General features: G+C 49.4%; 1 protein-coding gene across 6 annotated transcripts in view; it reads right to left on the bottom strand.

The window, feature by feature from the left end:
- The window catches only part of LOC140405379 (RNA-binding motif, single-stranded-interacting protein 2-like), a 326,884-nt gene that overhangs the window by 68,603 nt on the left and 241,020 nt on the right, over positions 1–17,261 (bottom strand). For all 6 annotated transcript variants that reach the window (XM_072493710.1, XM_072493706.1, XM_072493711.1 and 3 more), the window contains exon 4: positions 15,095–15,186. In XM_072493710.1, coding sequence (XP_072349811.1) covers positions 15,095–15,186 — 92 coding nt within the window. The remainder of the gene's footprint in view (positions 1–15,094; positions 15,187–17,261) is intronic.

Raw genomic sequence — 17,261 nt, 5'->3', positions numbered from 1 at the left:
GTACTTGCTAGTTCACAGCGCCTGGGCACTTGACCAAAAGCCAAAAAGTGGAACAATTAGCAAGTGTCACGGGCCAGCTTTGTGATACTCCAGCCTGCAGAACAAGGAATGACAGCTGCTTTTGTGTTACATCATGTCAATGAGCTAACCAAAAAAGCTGGTCTCTTCCCTACCTCCCCCAACACCCATCCGCCTCTCTCCTCCCCCCAGTCGAGAGCCACACACCAAGACATAGCGGCCACGAGCTAATCCTATTAAATAAACCCTTCCAGAGAGGAAAAAAAAGGAACTTTGGGCCCGTGTTGTTGTCTCTCTCCAGCTTCCTGGCAGTGAATACAGCAAATTCCTTTCAGCTTTACGCTGCACACTCTCTCTGTGAATTGGACAAAAGGGGTATTGTGCAGCGAAGAGAGACGGCAGCTTTTTAAAGTCGCCCTTCTCTAAAACCACATCAAAACCTCAAACCGGTATTTTGGGCATTTATCCATCGGCCCGACACATCTCTCCGAAACATCTCAAAGTGCCTCAATAGACGTATGCTTGGAAAGGCACAGCAACCAAATCCCACAAGTGAGAGGAAAGATGTTGTTTTCTTCATTCTTGGGATGTGGGTGTTGCTGGCGACGCCAACATTTGTTGCCCATCCCTTATTGCCCCTTGAGAAGGTGGTGAGCCGCCTTCTTGAACCGCTACAGTCCCTGTGGTGTAGGTACACCCACAGTGCTGTTAGGGAGGGAGTTCCAGGATTGTGACCCTGCGACAGTGAAGGAACGGCCGATATATTTCCAAGTCAGGATGGTGAGTGACTCGGAGGGGAACCTCCAGGTGGTGGGGTTCCCAGGTATCTGCTGCTCTTGTCCTTCTAGGTGGTAGCGGTTGTGGGTTTGGAAGGCGCTGCCCAAGGAACCTTGGTGAGTTGCTGCAGTGCATCTTGTAGATGGTACACACGGCTGCTACTGTGCGTCGGTGGTGGGGGGAGTGAATGTTTGTGGATGGGGTACCAATCAAGTGGGATGCTTTGTCCTGGATGGTGTTGAGCTTTATGAGTATTGGAGCTGCACTCACCCAGGCAAGTGGAGAATGTTGCTGTGGGATTGTCAACATCCTCAGTGGGATAGACTGAAAGGGCCACAGCTTAACCTCTCATGCACTGGGAGTGTCAGCCTAGATGAGGTGTGCTGCAGCGGGGGCTTGCCTCAGACATGTGAGAGCACTGTGTACTGAGGACAGTTGACTAGGCCTCCTGACCTGACCTACTTTCTCCTCATTATGTCAACCTTCTCCAGAAGCGGTATGGCAGGGGGGATGAGGGGGGGGGAGGGGGGGGGGAAGCACAAGATCACCATTGCAACTATGTGGAACGACAGGCTACTGAGCTGCCATCTTGCTTTCCTCATGGTGCAGCCCATGCAGGGATGGCTCTGAGAGCCGTGGCCTAACGTCTGACCAGAGAATCCCGGGGGTGGGGGGGGGGCTTTGGTTATTTAGGGGCAATTTAGCGTGGCCAATCCACCTACCCTGCACATAGAACATTACAGCGCAGTACAGGCCCTTCGGCCCACGATGTTGCGCCGACCTGTGAAACCACTCTAAAGTCCATCTACACTATTCCCTTATCGTCCATATGTCTATCCAATGACCATTTGAATACCCTGAGTGTTGGCGAGTCCACTACTGTTGCAGGCAGGGCATTCCACACCCTTACTACTCTCTGAGTAAAGAACCTACCTCTGACATCTGTCCTATATCTATCTCCCCTCAATTTAAAGCTATGTCCCCTCGTGCTAGACATCACCATCCGAGGAAAAATGCTCTCACTGTCCACCCTATCCAATCCTCTGATCATCTTGTATGCCTCAATTAAGTCACCTCTTAACCTTCTTCTCTCTTACGAAAACAGCCTCAAGTCCCTCAGCCTTTCCTCACAAGATCTTCCCTCCATACCAGGCAACATTCTGGTAAACCTCCTCTGCACCCTTTCCAATGCTTCCACTCCTTCCTATAATGCGGCGACCAGAATTGCACGCAATACTCAAAATGTGGCCGCACCAGAGTTTTGTACAGCTGCAACATGACCTCATGGCTCCGAAACTCAATCCCTCTACCAATAAAAGCTAACACACCGTACGCCTTCTTAACAACCCTCTCAACCTGGGTGGCAAATTTCAGGGATCTATGTACATGGACACCGAGATCTCTCTGCTCATCCACACTGCCAAGAATCTTACCATTAGCCCAGTACTCTGGCTTCCTGTTATTCCTTCCAAAATGAATCACCTCACACTTTTCTGCATTAAACTCCATTTGCCACCTCTCAGCCCAGCACTGCAGCTTATCTATGTGCCTCTGTAACTTGTAACATCCTTCCGCACTGTCCACAACTCCACCGACTTTAGTGTCATCTGCAAATTTACTCACCCATCCTTCTATGCCCTCCTTCAGGTCATTTATAAAAATGACAAACAGCAGTGGCCCCAAAACAGATCCTTGTGGTACACCACTAGTAACTGGACTCCAGTCTGAACATTTCCCATCAACCACCACCCTTTGTCTTCTTCCAGCTAGCCAATTTCTGATCCAAACTGTTAAATCACCCTGAATCCCATGCCTCCATATTTTCTGCAGTAGCCTACCGTGGGGAACCTTTGGGTTGTGGGGGTGAGACCCACGCAGACACGGGGAGAATGTGCAAACTCATCAGTGACCCGGGGCCAGCATCGAACCCGGGTCCTCAGTGCTGTGTGGCAGCAGTGCTAACCACTGTGCACCATGCTGCCCGGTAACCTGCACATCATTGGACATTAAGGGGCAATTGACCATGGCCAATTCACCTAACCTGTACATCTTTCCCGACTTGTGGGAGGAAACCGGAGCCCCCGGAGGAAACCCACGCAGGCACGGGGAGGACGTGCAAACCCCACACAGTCACCCGAGGCTGGAATTGAACCCGGGACCCTGGAGCTGTGAGGCAGCAGTGCTAATGTGAGCCTTGGAAGCAACAAAGTGAGACATGCCCAATACTTTGCAACAATAGGAAGGGGGAGGTAGGGCTGAATTTCGAAACACTACCCTGGAAATCCAATTTTCAAAACTTCTTTTGCAAGATGTGTGTGTCGCTGGTTAGATCAGCATTTGTTGCCCCCACCCAATTGCCCTTGAGACGGTGGTGGTGAGCTGCCTTCTTAAACCGCTGCAGTCCCTGTGGTGTAGGTACACCCACAGTGCTGTTAGGGAGGGAGTTCCAGGATTTTGACCCAGCGACAGTGAAGGAACGGCCGATATATTTCCAAGTCAGGATGGTGAGTGAGTTGGAGGGGAACCTCCAGGTGGTGGGGTTCCCAGGTATCTGGTGCCTTTGTCCTTCTAGATGGTAGTGGTCAGGGGTTTGGAAGATGCTGCCTGAGGAACCTTGGCGGGTTCCTGCAGTGCATCTTGTAGATGGCACACGCGGCTGCTACTGTGCGTCAGTGGTGGAGGGAGTGAATGTTTGTGAATGGGGTTCCAGTCAAGTGGGGCTGCTTTGTCCTGGATGGACAAAGTGGAGCTTCTTGAGTGTTGTTGGAGCTGCGCTCATCCAGGCAAGTGGAGAGGATTCCACAAACAACCTTAAAAACCTCACAATGGCCTTCAACGATCCGTGGGTGGGGGCGAGAGTGGAGGGGCTAGTATAAAAACCACACAGGGTTTCCATTCTGATCTGAAAACCAAAAATGCTGGAAATACTCAGCAGGTCTGGCAGCATCTGTGGAGAAAGAAACATTAACGTTTCAGCTCCGTGGCCTTCAATCAGGCCGTGACGGGAGAAGTCAGATAGGTTTGAAGTTAAAGTGGGAAAGAAGGTAGGGCAAGGCCTGTGGGAGGGTATGAGACAGGCGATGTTAAATAACAAAAGGGGTCGTGGTACAAGGCCAGAGGGAGTGGTCATGGGTAATGAAGAAACAAACGTTGGATCGAAAGGAGGTCAGAATGATGTGCAGCTGCCAGCCGAAGTGAAAAACAAGAGGAGAAACGGAAAAGCAAAACCTGCAAAGGAAACAAAATGGAGGGACAGAATCACAGATCGTCCCGCTCCAGGAGGCCATTCGGCCCATCGTGTCTGCACCAGTTCTCCCATCGGGCATCGTGACTTAGTGCCATGCTCCTGTGTTTTCCCCATACCCCTGCACATTGGGGGCAATCCAACTGGGCGCAATCTAACGGAAACATTTCTCAATGTTATTTCAAGTAGGTTTGGCTGGGAGTTTCTCCCCCAGCTCTGTTGGCAAGTTCTCCACCACTATCTAACCACACTGGGCCCTGGGGTGTTCCCCTCAGGGCTAGCCCCTACTTATTCCATCACTGGGGAGCTGAACTCTCTGGCCAGACCGGCTCCTCCAGAGATCGGGCCGCCATTTTGAAAAGGTGTCCCGATCTATAAGTGGGCTCAGGGGTCCCCCACATCCCCAAGCCACAGACAATGTCACCCATCACACACATGGGCACTACCCCACAACCCCCCCCCCCCCCCCACAAGTGAGGACATCCCACTATGGGGTCGCTCAGGAGCCCACCTTTCCAGGCCTTCCTGCCCCCCATTTCAGGCCCCTCCCCCCCCCCTTCCAGGACCCCACCCAACTTTCTGGAGGTCCCTTCATACCCGTTGTTCACCCCTTCATACGCCCCCTCCTTTCATCGGCATGCCCCCCCCTCCCCTCTCAGGCCCTGACCCTTGGCAGTGCCACCCTGGCAATTCCACCCGGGCACCCAGGTAGTGCCAGGGTGGCAGTACCAATGTGCCAGCGGGAGAACCAGGGTGCCACTGTGCCCTCTCCCTGACCTCCCCAGGGCCTGCCAATGGCCTGGGAGGCCTCCCTGATGCTGTTCTGCCTGGTACACGTTTGCGTGGGCCAGTACCAAACGGCGCGCGGCTGGAGTCTCCCTGGGGGGTCCGCTAGATGCTGGGAGCCGGTTAGATCCAACAACAGCACAGTTAAGTGGGTTCTTAAATTCATTTTAGCCGTGCAAGACGTAGTCCCGCTCACAGAGCGCAACTAGATCTCGCAAGGTGTCGGGAAGCCCAGGGAGGCACCTACCAGCTGCGTCGCGCCCCCGTTCGGGTAAATCGCACCCATTGTTTCGATTCAAATAATCAGCCAACGGCCTCTCAATTGAACCTGCCTCCGCCACACTTCCAGGCCGTGAATTCCAGACCCCAACCACTCGCTGTGTGAAAAAGTTTTTTCTCACATCACATTGTTTCTTTTGCAAATCACTTTAAATCTTTTCGCTCTCATTCTCGATGCTTTCATGAGCAGGAACAGTTTCTCCCCGTCTACTCTGTCCAGCCCCCTCATGATTTTGAACATCTCTATCAAATCTCCTCTTAGCCTTCTTCTCTCCAAGGAGAACAGTCCCAATCTCTCCAATCTATCCTCACAACTGAAGTTTCTCATCCCTGGAATCGTTCTTGTAAACCTCTTCCGCTCTCTCTCCAATGCATTCACATTCTGAAATTACATTCTGAAATTATTGAACTGTTTTGAGTCCAGAAGGCTGGAAAACATGAGGTGCTGTTCCTCAAGCTTACAGTGAGCTTCACTGGAACAGTGTAGCAGGGCGATGTAGGAGTGGGAGCAAGGTGGAGATTTAAAATGGGAGGGTGGGGGGGGTCATGCTTGCGGACGGAGCAACAGTATTCCACGAAGCGGTCACCCAGTTTGCGTTTAGTCTCCCCAATATCGAGGAGGCCGCATTGTGAGCAGAGAGATCAAATCAAAAGAAATACAAGTAAATTACTGTATCCCATTCTGATCACTGCCGATTGACCTCGGCTGAAAATGTTTGTGATCCAATCTGACTTACAATGGGAACAAGACTGTTCTGGAAAGATTCTGTTTGAAATAGGTGAGCCTAAAGAATGATTAATGTGAAGTGTTCACTTTCTCATAGTTCTGGTATATCTGCGATAAGGCCTTCAAATAAATGACCCTCTCTTCAACCTAACTGATTGTATCAGTCATGTGTGACAATTTCCTCGCAAAATCTGAGGTAACAGGGATTTATTAACGTGTATTTTTGAAAATTCTGGCCCTGTTGAAGATGGGAAATAGATTAATTTTCCAATTTGAGCGTTGGCTGTATTGAGCATTCCCAGGTAGGCCGTGCCTAGTTTCAATGCAGAGTGAAAGCTCTTACGACCTTACCCTCCCAAATGCAGCAGTGTCACATTTTCCAATTCCTACATTAGCCACCGCCTCGCTCAGGCGCCAAACTTTTAACGGCGAGAGATTTGCAGAGTTATCCTGACCAAATGAAGGCTAAGTGCTTTGGACGGAAGAATGACTCCACTGTTTAGCCACATTTAGCACGTCACCCAGAATTCCTCCCCGTGACACTGCAGACGTCTTCGTGGGGAGAAGGAAGACCAGAGAGAGTGGTTGTGATACAATGCAACAATAAGGAGAATGCCTGTGGGGGGGGGGGGGGGGGGAGAGAGAGAGAGAGAGAAAGAGAGAGAGAGAGAGAGAGAGAGGAGGAGGAGAGAGAGAGAGAGAGAGAGAGAGGGGGGAAACACTACTCACTAGGCCCAGCATTCAACTGTCAGGTTAGCAGGCCCAGAATGAACATTATTTCCCAAACAGAAGTTGAAGTTCAAAAGGTCAAAAATAATATTAGTTCTGATTTGTCAAAAATACATTTTCTGTAATGAAAAGAGGATTTGATTTAACTAACCAAGCACCAGAAACCACACTTCGATTTTAGATCTTCAATAATGTTTGTTTAGTTGCTATTGATGCGGAGACCCAGCATCAATGAAAGTTCACGCTGATTAATAACTTGCCACTCACAATGTCAGATTGCACGCTATAAAAACTTAACTCTTTCATATTCTGCAGCTGTGCAGGGCTACACAATATTTCAGCAAAAAGGCAAAATGAAAACGACCTTATGGTATCACACCTTCCCATTCAGTGATGGTTAGCATAACAGGCTTCACCATGTTATTATTGACAGGTAATGAACAGTTTAAGATACTGTGAATGGACGTCCAAGCTCTTAAGACAGAGGCAAAACTGAACTTCAATTCTCCTGCATTACAGTACCAAATCTTCCGTTCCTAATAGGCGGTGCCTCCAGAGATGTACCTCACAGTTTGAAACAATGATTAAGCTGCTCTGTAGGCCGAGGATTATGTAGGAGTGAGTTATCAAATAGACAGCAAGGTGCATGCTTGCAAAATATTAATACAGCCTGCCATATTTCATTTGCAAAAAGCGAATGAGTTGCTATGGTCCTGAGCGTGTGCAGGGCCTTCTGGGTACATTGGGCCTCTCGCACGTCCAGCTAAGCCAATCAGAACAAAGCTCCCCAGAGGCAGGAGCAATTTACGGTGGTCTTAGCAACATTTTTCTGCAGCTTTCAGCTTCCAAAGTTAGCAGTGTTTGGCGCAGGCATGATGCAATTGCCTTGTTGGCTTTGTGCGCTAGTTATTATGCAGTCAGATCTCTGCCCGTCCATTAGTGCAGAAATAGCGCCTTGCAGTGCGCGCGTTGGAGGGCAGAGGTAACCTATGTACCATTCGCGCGCAACAAGGACATTCTCACCAGCTGTGCCAACTGATGCAGTGGAAAGGGGCCGTTTGGTGCCCGTGGCCTGTATCTACCTGCCAAAACCTATTTCACACTGGCCAGAAGAGACTTCTATTTCATTAATCCAGGTTGGATTCAATACAGGCCTAAGGGCGAAATGCAAGTTTGCTAAAACCACACATGCACGCACACACACATCCGAAAAATATATAGCGTCTTTAATGCGGTAGAACATTCCGAGGCACTCTTCATGGGAAAAAACAAAATCTGACAATCAATCAACCATATAAGGAGATATTAGGTCAGGTGACCAAAACATTGGTTAAAGAGGTAAGGCCGTTTTAAAAGGTGAGAGGTGTCCATGGGCCGTTGTCCATGAGAGAGGCTTAGGGATGGAATTTCAGAGCTTGGGGCCCAGGCAGCTCAAGGCATGGCCACCAATGGTGCAACATCCAAAAGGCCAGAGTTAGGGGAGCGGCAGAGGACTCGGAGGTTGGTGTGCTGGATAGGGTTACAGATAGAGAGGGCTAATGAAGGCTCATTCAGGGGACTAAATATAATGCGAGTTGCTCTCGACGCCTTACCTAGTTCTCCCTGAAATGAGAGTTGGCCACACGAGATTGCGCCTCCTTCCTGCCACCCCTGCTGGGCCAGATATCATCTGTCTCATTGATATACAGAGGTAAATGCACTCTGGCACCATTGTAGGAACGGGGGAGGCCATTCAGCCCCTCGAGCCTGTCCCACTATCCAATAGAATCATGGCTGATCTGTAGCCTATCTCCATATAGCCACCATTGCCCCATGTCCCTTGACATCTTCGGCTAATAAAAAAATCCACCAAATTTACAATTGATCTCACATCGACTGCTGTTTGTAGGAGAGAGTTTCAAACTCTACAATCATTGGTGCGTCGAAATGTTTCCCAATTTCATTCCTGAAAGGTTTAGCGCTAATCTTTAGGTAACGTCTCCTAGTCAGAGAGTAGGAAACGCCAGCCCTTGTGACACTCAATCTCTGCACCAAAATTGACACATTCCACTCCCTGGCCATTCTATTCAGCATCTCTTACTGAAATGCTCAATCTGAGGCAAGTGCTGCCAACTGCACCTTTCTGCTTGCCATATCTAAGCAAAGCTAATGGTGGGACGCGCTTCCTGCCCTATTAAAAGGACGAACTTCGTCTGATCCTTGTGCAGACTGGTTTCGTCTGGGCACACAGTTTGTGCACCATCTACAAGATACACCACAGTACGTCACCAATCCTACTGCGAGACCACCTTCTAAACCCATGGCCTTGACCGCCATATGGCAGAGACAAGGGCAGCAGATACCTGGGAACAGGAAATGTGGAAAAGTATGAGTAGGCACAGGCTTGGAGGGCGGAAGGGCCTGTTTCTGTGCAGTACTTTTCGTTGTTGTTTGTTATGCAATTTGGTCAGAAGAATGGAGGCATAGACTATTTTCTCTTAAGGTTAAAGTGCAGGTTCAGTTGGCAGTTAGGAAGACAAATGCAATGTTAGCATTCATGTCGAGAAGCCTAGAATACAAGACGAGGGATGTACTTCTGAGACTGTATAAGGCTCTGGTCAGACCCCATTTGGAGTATTGTGAGCAGTTTTGGGCCCCGTATCTAAGGAAGGATGTGCTGGCCTTGGAAAGGGTCCAGAGGAGGTTCACAAGAATGATCCCTGGAATGAAGAACTTGTTGTATGAGGAACGGTTGAGGACTCTGGACTATACTCGATGGAGTTTAGAAGGATGAGGGGGAACTTATTGAAACTTACAGAATACTGAGAGGTTTAGATAAAGTGGACGTAGAGAACATGTTTCCACCAGTAGGCGAGATTAGAATCTGAGGGCACAATCTCAGACTGAAGCGATGATCCTTTAAAACAGAGATGAGGAGGAATTTCTTCAGCCAGAGGGTGGTGAACCTGTGGAACTCTTTGCCGCAGAAGGCTGTGGAGGCCAAATCACTGAGTGTCTTTAAGACAGAGATAGATAGGTTCTTGATTAATAAGGGGATCAGGGGTTATGGGGAGTAGGCAGGAGAATGGGGATGAGAAAATATCAGCCATGATTGAATGGCGGAGCAGACTCGATGGGCCGAGTGGCCTAATTCTGCTCCTATGTCTTATGGTCTAACACCACCACCTGGAGGTTCCCCTCCAAGTCACTCACCATCCTGACTTGGAAATATATCGGCCGTTCCTTCACTGTCGCTGGGTCAAAATCCTGGAACTCCCTCCCTAACAGCACTGTGGGTGTACCTACACCACATGGACTGCAGCGGTTCAAGAAGGCAGCTCACCACCACCTTCCTGAGGCTGAGGGATGGGCGATGCCAGCCTTGCCAGCAATGGGAATGAATAAACTGGCAAACTATCCAGTCTCCTTCCCTTTGAATGGCCATGTGTGACTGCGCAAACTAATTGAGGAAAATGGGCAAATGTGTTTTGCACAAATACAAAAGCATTTTTCATCATATTCAAAGGGTGCTCTGTCAGTCATTGATGACATGGTTACCTGCTAACCTATACTGGTATGATATTCGTGGAGGAATACACTGTCAGGTGATGACTGATGTTCATGCGGCACTGTGATGTAAAGTGTTTAAGTGTCGTGTTGGAAGCACGAAGGCAGTGCCTGACAAGGATGATGTAAAAAGCAGTCCAGCTCAGAGCGACCCAATGTTAGTCTTCAGGCTGTGCTGGCCTCCACATTAACCGTGTTTGTGCAAAAGCTCCTTCTCCAGTATTCTAGCACCTAAGCCTGTCGAAGCCCCGGCCTTGTCTTCACTTTTGCCCTTAACACAGTCCCGGCCTTGTCCTCCTTGCCAACACAGGCCGACTTTTGGAATTTGCCGGCCTCAGAGAGCAGTTGTGAAACAAGATCACAAACGAAGCAGTAAATAGTATTAATCTGTCTTCCAGTTAATTTTCCTTCCCCAAAAATACTGCCTGATAGTGTGCTGCTATGATTGAGTAAGGGACAGCCCTCCCTGGACTGCTCCTCTTTCTCAGCAATCTATAGGGAGGGGGGGGAAAGAGAGTTGCAGTTTCAAAATGCCCTGCCAACTTGTGATTGCCTCACTTCTTGGCTGGGATATTATTCCTGTCAGTGCTGTCATTCCTCGCTGTCATTCCCCTTTCTCAGCATCCCACTCTGCACATACGCAGTTCTGCAGCTTGAGCTCCAGCCCTCCTCCCCCTCCAGGATCCTGGCCCAAGAGGCAGTAAGCAACTTGCTCAACGACAGGAGGCATCATAGCCACCCGCAATCCTATTCTCATCAGCTAGACACACAACACAAACATCTCACTCACACATCTCACTGTTCCAGATTACCATAGGCTGTTTTCCCCTGTGAGGGGGAGAGCTGACTGGTGGTGATTTAACCTGAGGGTCACCACACCTCAGGCGAGGGGCAAGGTTGAGAAGGCGGGGCTTCATGGATAACCTCAGCCGGACGGGGAATTGAACCCACGCTGTAGGCCTCGCTCTGGATCACAAACCGGCTGTCCAGCCAACTGAGCTAAACAGGTCACACACACACGCATACATACACAATTCACACCGCCACACACAGGCACACAAACACCCACACAGATACACACACATATACATGCACAGATATACACACCCACTCGCATATACACACACACACACACTGATCCACACACACACTCACACAGAAACAGACACACACACACACTTACACAGACACACACACACATAGAGAAACACACACAGACACACACACAGATAAACAACCCTCACACACATACACTCACACAGAAACACACAGATACATACACACACACACAGATACACAAACCCTCACAGATACACACACCCACACTCACATATACAGACACACACACACACACACAGACACATACACAGATACACACACCCACAGACACACACACGCTGACACACACACTTACACTGATACACACCCTCACATAGACACACACACTCACAAACACAATGACTCAGATACACAAACCCTCACACAGATACACATACACACTCACAGACATTCACAGATACACAAACCCTCACACAGAAACACACACTCAGACAGACACACACATTCACACAGATACACCCACCCACAGATATACACACACATACCGACAAAGATACACCCACATACACACATTTACACATACCCACATATACACACACTCACAGATGCATTCACACAGATACACATATACGCTCATACAAATACACACACGCAAAAACCCACATGTACACACACTCACACAGGTACAATTACACACATCCCCATTTCTCTCCCAGCCAAGGGACGGTGACCTTCAAAGTCACACCGGCCATGCCAACTGACTCAACAAAGATCAAGGATGGAGCCTGAGGCCTTCCTGGCTAGCCTAAAATACCAGACGCAAACCCAACCTCCGATTCACCTATGCACAGATGCAAGACTGGCTACGACACAAGAAGCTAGTCTGCCGACCTAATCAATGATACCAAGTGCAGAATACTGCTGGTGCTGCAACTGTATCTCAGTTCACTCACATGAACTGCAACTCCCAGCAGGGATGTGTCTGGACGACCGCAAAAGATACAGGGAAGAAAACACAGGATTCGTCTTCAGTGAGGACTGAGGCAGCAGTGAAAACCTGCTTGGATGTGGTGAAATCTGGCCAACCAATCCTGGCAAAACCAGGCCCATCTATCAGGGTGAGGGGCGGGGTGGGGGTGGGGAGGGGGCCTGAGTGGGGGGGGGGGGGGGTGCTATCCATTTTGGCAATGTAGGGAATTGAGAAAAGTCCATTCAGCCCATCAAATCTTCACCCTCATGCCCGTGTACAATGTACCCCCTTCAGATATCTTGGTCGCTCCGCTAGAAGCGTTGACCATGATTCTACAAGAATGCCGACAATATGACGGAAACGTGTCCACTGAGCGAAACGGAGTAAGAAAACAGAAAATGATAAATGAAGTTTGTTGGCAGCAGTGATGTACCAACAGCTATTGAGAGAAATTTCTGAAAACAAAGATTCAGGCCTCAGGTGGGGCCCACCTTAACATCACTGGCCTCAATTCACAAACCCAACAATATATTTGGCCATGCTTAATGGCATCCAGCCAACTGCTGCGTCACAAGGTTCCCAGCCTGCCTACCCGGGGATGGCTTTGAATCGGTCGTGAGTTGGCAACCAACTGTGAGTGTGAGGTGAGTGTGCAAACAAAGATAGATACCAACTGGGTTTGTCTGCTGTTGGACGTGGTAGGGCAGCACCCATTTCAAATCCCTAAGGCACCTGGGAACCTCTCTACCTGGAGGTTCCCCTCCAAGTCACTCACCATCCTGACTTGGAAATATATCGGCCGTTCCGTCACTGTCGCTGGGGCAACATCCTGGAACTCCCTCCCTAACAGCACTGTGGGTGTACCTACACCAAAGAACAAAGAAAAATACAGCACAGGAACAGGCCCTTCGGCCCTCCAAGCCCGTGCCGACCATGCTGCCCGTCTAAACTAAAATCTTCTACACTTCCGGGGTCCGTATCCCTCTATTCCCATCCTATTCATGTATTTGTCAAGATGCCCCTTAAACGTCACTATCGTCCCTGCTTCCACCACCTCCTCCGGCAGCGAGTTCCAGGCACCCACTACCCGCTGTGTAAAAAACTTGCCTCGTACATCTACTCTAAACCTTGCCCCTCGCACCTTAAACCTATGCCCCCCAGTAATTGACCCCTCTACCCTGGGGAAAAGCCTCTGACTATCCACTCTGTCTATGCCCCTCATAATTTTGTAGACCTCTATCAGGTCGCCCCTCAACCTCCATCGTTCCAGTGAGAACAAACTGAGTTTATTCAACCGCTCCTCATAGCTAATGCCCTCCATACCAGGCAACATCCTGGTAAATCTCTTCTGCACCCTCTCTAAAGCCTCCACATCCTTCTGGTAGTGTGGCGACCAGAATTGAACACTATACTCCAAGTGTGGCCTAACTAAGGTTCTATACAGCTGCAACATGACTTGCCAATTTTGATACTCAATGCCCCGGCCAATGAAGGCAAGCATGCCGTATGCCTTCTTGACTACCTTCTCCACCTGTGTTGCCCCTTTCAGTGACCCTGTGGACCTGTACATCAAGATCTCTCTGACTGTCAATACTCGAGGGTTCTACCATTCACTGTATATTCCCTACCTGCATTAGCCCTTCCAAAATGCATTACCTCACATTTGTCCGGATTAAACTCCACCTGCCATCTCTTCGCCCAAGTCTCCAAACGATCTAAATCCTGCTGTATCCTCTGACAGTCCTCATCGCTATCCGCAATTCCACCAACCTTTGTGTCATCTGCAAACTTACTAATCAGACCAGTTACATTTTCCTCCAAATCATTTATATATACTACGAACAGCAAAGGTCCCAGCACTGATCCCTGCGGAACACCACTAGTCACAGCTCTCCAATCAGAAAAGCACCCTTCCATTGCTACTCTCTGCCTTCTATGACCTAGCCAGTTCTGTATCCACCTTGCCAGCTCACCTCTGTATCCATCTTGCCAGCTCACCCCTGACCCTGTGTGACTTCACCTTTTGTACTAGTCTACCATGAGGGACCTTGTCAAAGGCCTTACTGAAGTCCATATAGACAACATCCACTGCCCTACCTGCATCAATCATCTTAGTGACCTCCTCGAAAAACTCTATCAAGTTAGTGAGACACGACCTCCCCTTCACAAAACCGTGCTGCCTCTCACTAATACGTCCATTTGCTTCCAAATGGGAGTAGATCCTGTCTCAAAGAATTCTCTCCAGTAATTTCCCTACCACTGACGTAAGGCTCACCGGCCTGTAGTTCTCTGGATTATCCTTGCTACCCTTCTTAAACTAAGGAACAACATTGGCTATTCTCCAGTCCTCCGGGACATCACCTGAAGTCGGTGAGGATCCAAAGATTTCTGTCAGGCAATGGTCAGGCAATGAGTGCCTTTGATTGAGGGACTCCTTTCATTGAGGGAGTCCACATGGACTGCAGCTGTTCAAAAAGGCAGCTCACCACCATCTTCTCAAGGGGCAATTAGGGATGGGCAACAAATGCTGGGCCTAGCCAGTGAGGCTCACATCTGATAACTTGACAGGCTGTGGAGAACAGAGGTGGGCCATGTGACAATACCCGGGAAAAATAGAGGGAGAGGGAGGGGAGGGCATCTATCCCAAGGCCATTGTTGGTCACCTGTTGCTCGGCAGCTGGGCATCACTAGGCCTCTGCTATTGGCAGAGGCCCAGAATTGGATACTGGGCCTCACAACAGGGAACAGTGGCATCCTGATGAAGGAGGGCCTGAGGTGGGAGCTGGGGAAGGGGTGCAATGCTTGTAGGCCGTGGATTGGGGGTGGGGGGAGGTGGGTGGGACGAAAGAGCTTATGAAACGAGGAGAGATGGGATGGGAGAATAATCATCTTTAAGCAACGAAAAGCGGTCAGCCTATGCAGCCAGCGCTGCAGTACAAGTGCAAGAGTGTGCGCTTACCTTCGCCATCTGGGCCTGTACCCCACTGGACTTCAGCGCAGACACTGCCTTCTGTGCAGCAGCAGGACTGTCGAAATCCACAAACCCATAGCCTTGAAAAAAAATCCAACAGCATCAATACAAGTGATTCAGTGGTAAACTGGACTTGAACAATCATTACAGCCGGCATCGCACATTAGAAGGGGGGGAAGCATTCAACCGGGGCCTAAAAGATTGGCGCGGGGTGGCCCGAGGCAGCCGAGAAAAACAAAACAGACACGCACACGACCTCTCCAGCCAGTGAAAATGCTTCGGAAATAACGTGGGGCCACTTGAGGTTCTCAATTTCACCCCCACCGTCCCTGTCGTTCCCCCCTAAACCCATCTCATACCCCCTACATTGAATTTGCAGGGCAGCTTTGAAGCAACATCAGAAATGCCATTTGCGCAACTGCGCGTGTGTGCGACCTTGCTCTGGTACCTGCTTGCTGAGTCCTGCATGTGCAAACTTGCGGCAATACTGCATGCACAGGCCCCAAGCCAAATGGTGCCCTGACCGCCAGCTGTGCCCAGTGCTGGTGGTGGTGCCCACTTATGCCTAGTAGAGGTAGCGCCAGTTGATTCAGAGCGGAGATGAGTGTCAATGCCAATCAGTGAAGTTCTTTCTTCCGTCATTGAAGGAAGCCACAGTGTCTCCATTCCTTTCAACCACTCTTCGCCATGGGGCCTGTGCAGATTCGAACCAGACCTCAAATCGGGTTAGTGAGCCTGCACCAGAGAACGTGCTTGTGCGCAATGTGAGGATAGAACAGGGTTGAGATTGGTTAGAACGCTTTGGGCCATCGAATGGCCTGCCGTCGACAACAGCAACTTGCATTTGGATAGCACCTTTAAAGTAATAGCAATGTCCCAAGATGCAGCAGAATCGGACCAAAATTTAACACCGAGCCACATAAGGAGGTATTAGTCAGGTAACAAAGAACAAAGAAAAGTACAGCACAGGAACAGGCCCTTCGGCCCTCCAAGCCCGTGCCGACCATGCTGCCCGACTAAACTACAATCTTAATGAACAAAGAACAAAGGTCGGTATTAAGGAGTGTCTCAAAGTGAGGAGAGAGATAAAGATTTTAAGGAGGGAAATTCGAGGCAGCTGAAGGCACGGCTCCTAATGGTTGAAGACTCACATGTGATTCCTGAGGAGGGGGTACCAATGAGTACCCCGTGCCCATGGGATCAGATCCAGCGAGGGCTCGCGGAGAGGAAGAGCGAAAAAGACAGCAATTCTTGACTGGAACCTGGATTCGGTCACCCAGTGACCTTGGACTCTGGTTCCTCATTCAAGTACTGCACATTTCTCGCTTTAAAAGTCAGTCAACTTGAGCAAACAATTTCAGTTCACACAACGCACCACGGGATGGACTGGTGTGTCTTTTTTTTTTGAACAGAACTCCTATGAGACACTTTTGAACAGCAAAGTCCTCAGCTGGTAAATTCACTGGCTACAGTGAGGAACTACGACATACAGGCCTGCATTAGACAAAGGCAGCTCACGGTGGTCATTGGCAATTTATAATTGTCCTTCAACTAAAGAGATAAAGTAAACATGTCTCCTACACCTGGTTTGTATAAAATACATATCTTTAAGATATAAAGTGAGGAAAGGATTGCACTTGATTGAGAGGACTTCCACCAACCTGTACTTAAACAATATCTTTAATAGTGAGAAATATCCCATGATGCTTCACAGAGACAAAAACATGGATGCCAAGCCGAAGAGGAATGCCTTAGGAGGGGCAGCCTAAAATTGGGTCAAAATGTTCTGGGTTTGAGGAGGGGGGAGGGGGGGGGGGGGGAAAGAGTTGGAGAAGTTTAGTGAATGGATTCCAGAGTATAGGACTAGATGGTGGCATAGCCACTAATAGTATGGTAAAAGGGGAGGTGTGTACACTAGGCCAAAGTCAGAGTATCGGAGAGTTCAAGGAGGAAGATTGGCAAAATCCATTGAAAGATTTAAACACGAGTGAAAATTTGGAATGTGAGGTGTTGATGGACCAGGAGGCGATATGATCGGGTCGGAGCGTGGTGTCAGGGTTCTCGCTTGCCAGCCGGACAGGTCTGAAGGTCTGCCAAGCCCCAAGGCATTGGCAAGGCCCAAGGCCAGTGGTGGACCTTCCCCTGGAATAAAGAC

Source organism: Scyliorhinus torazame, chromosome X (genome assembly GCF_047496885.1).
Source record: "Scyliorhinus torazame isolate Kashiwa2021f chromosome X, sScyTor2.1, whole genome shotgun sequence".
Taxonomy (NCBI): domain Eukaryota; kingdom Metazoa; phylum Chordata; class Chondrichthyes; order Carcharhiniformes; family Scyliorhinidae; genus Scyliorhinus; species Scyliorhinus torazame.
Note: the sequence above shows the minus strand (reverse complement) of the source record. Positions and strands in the feature narration are given on the sequence as shown.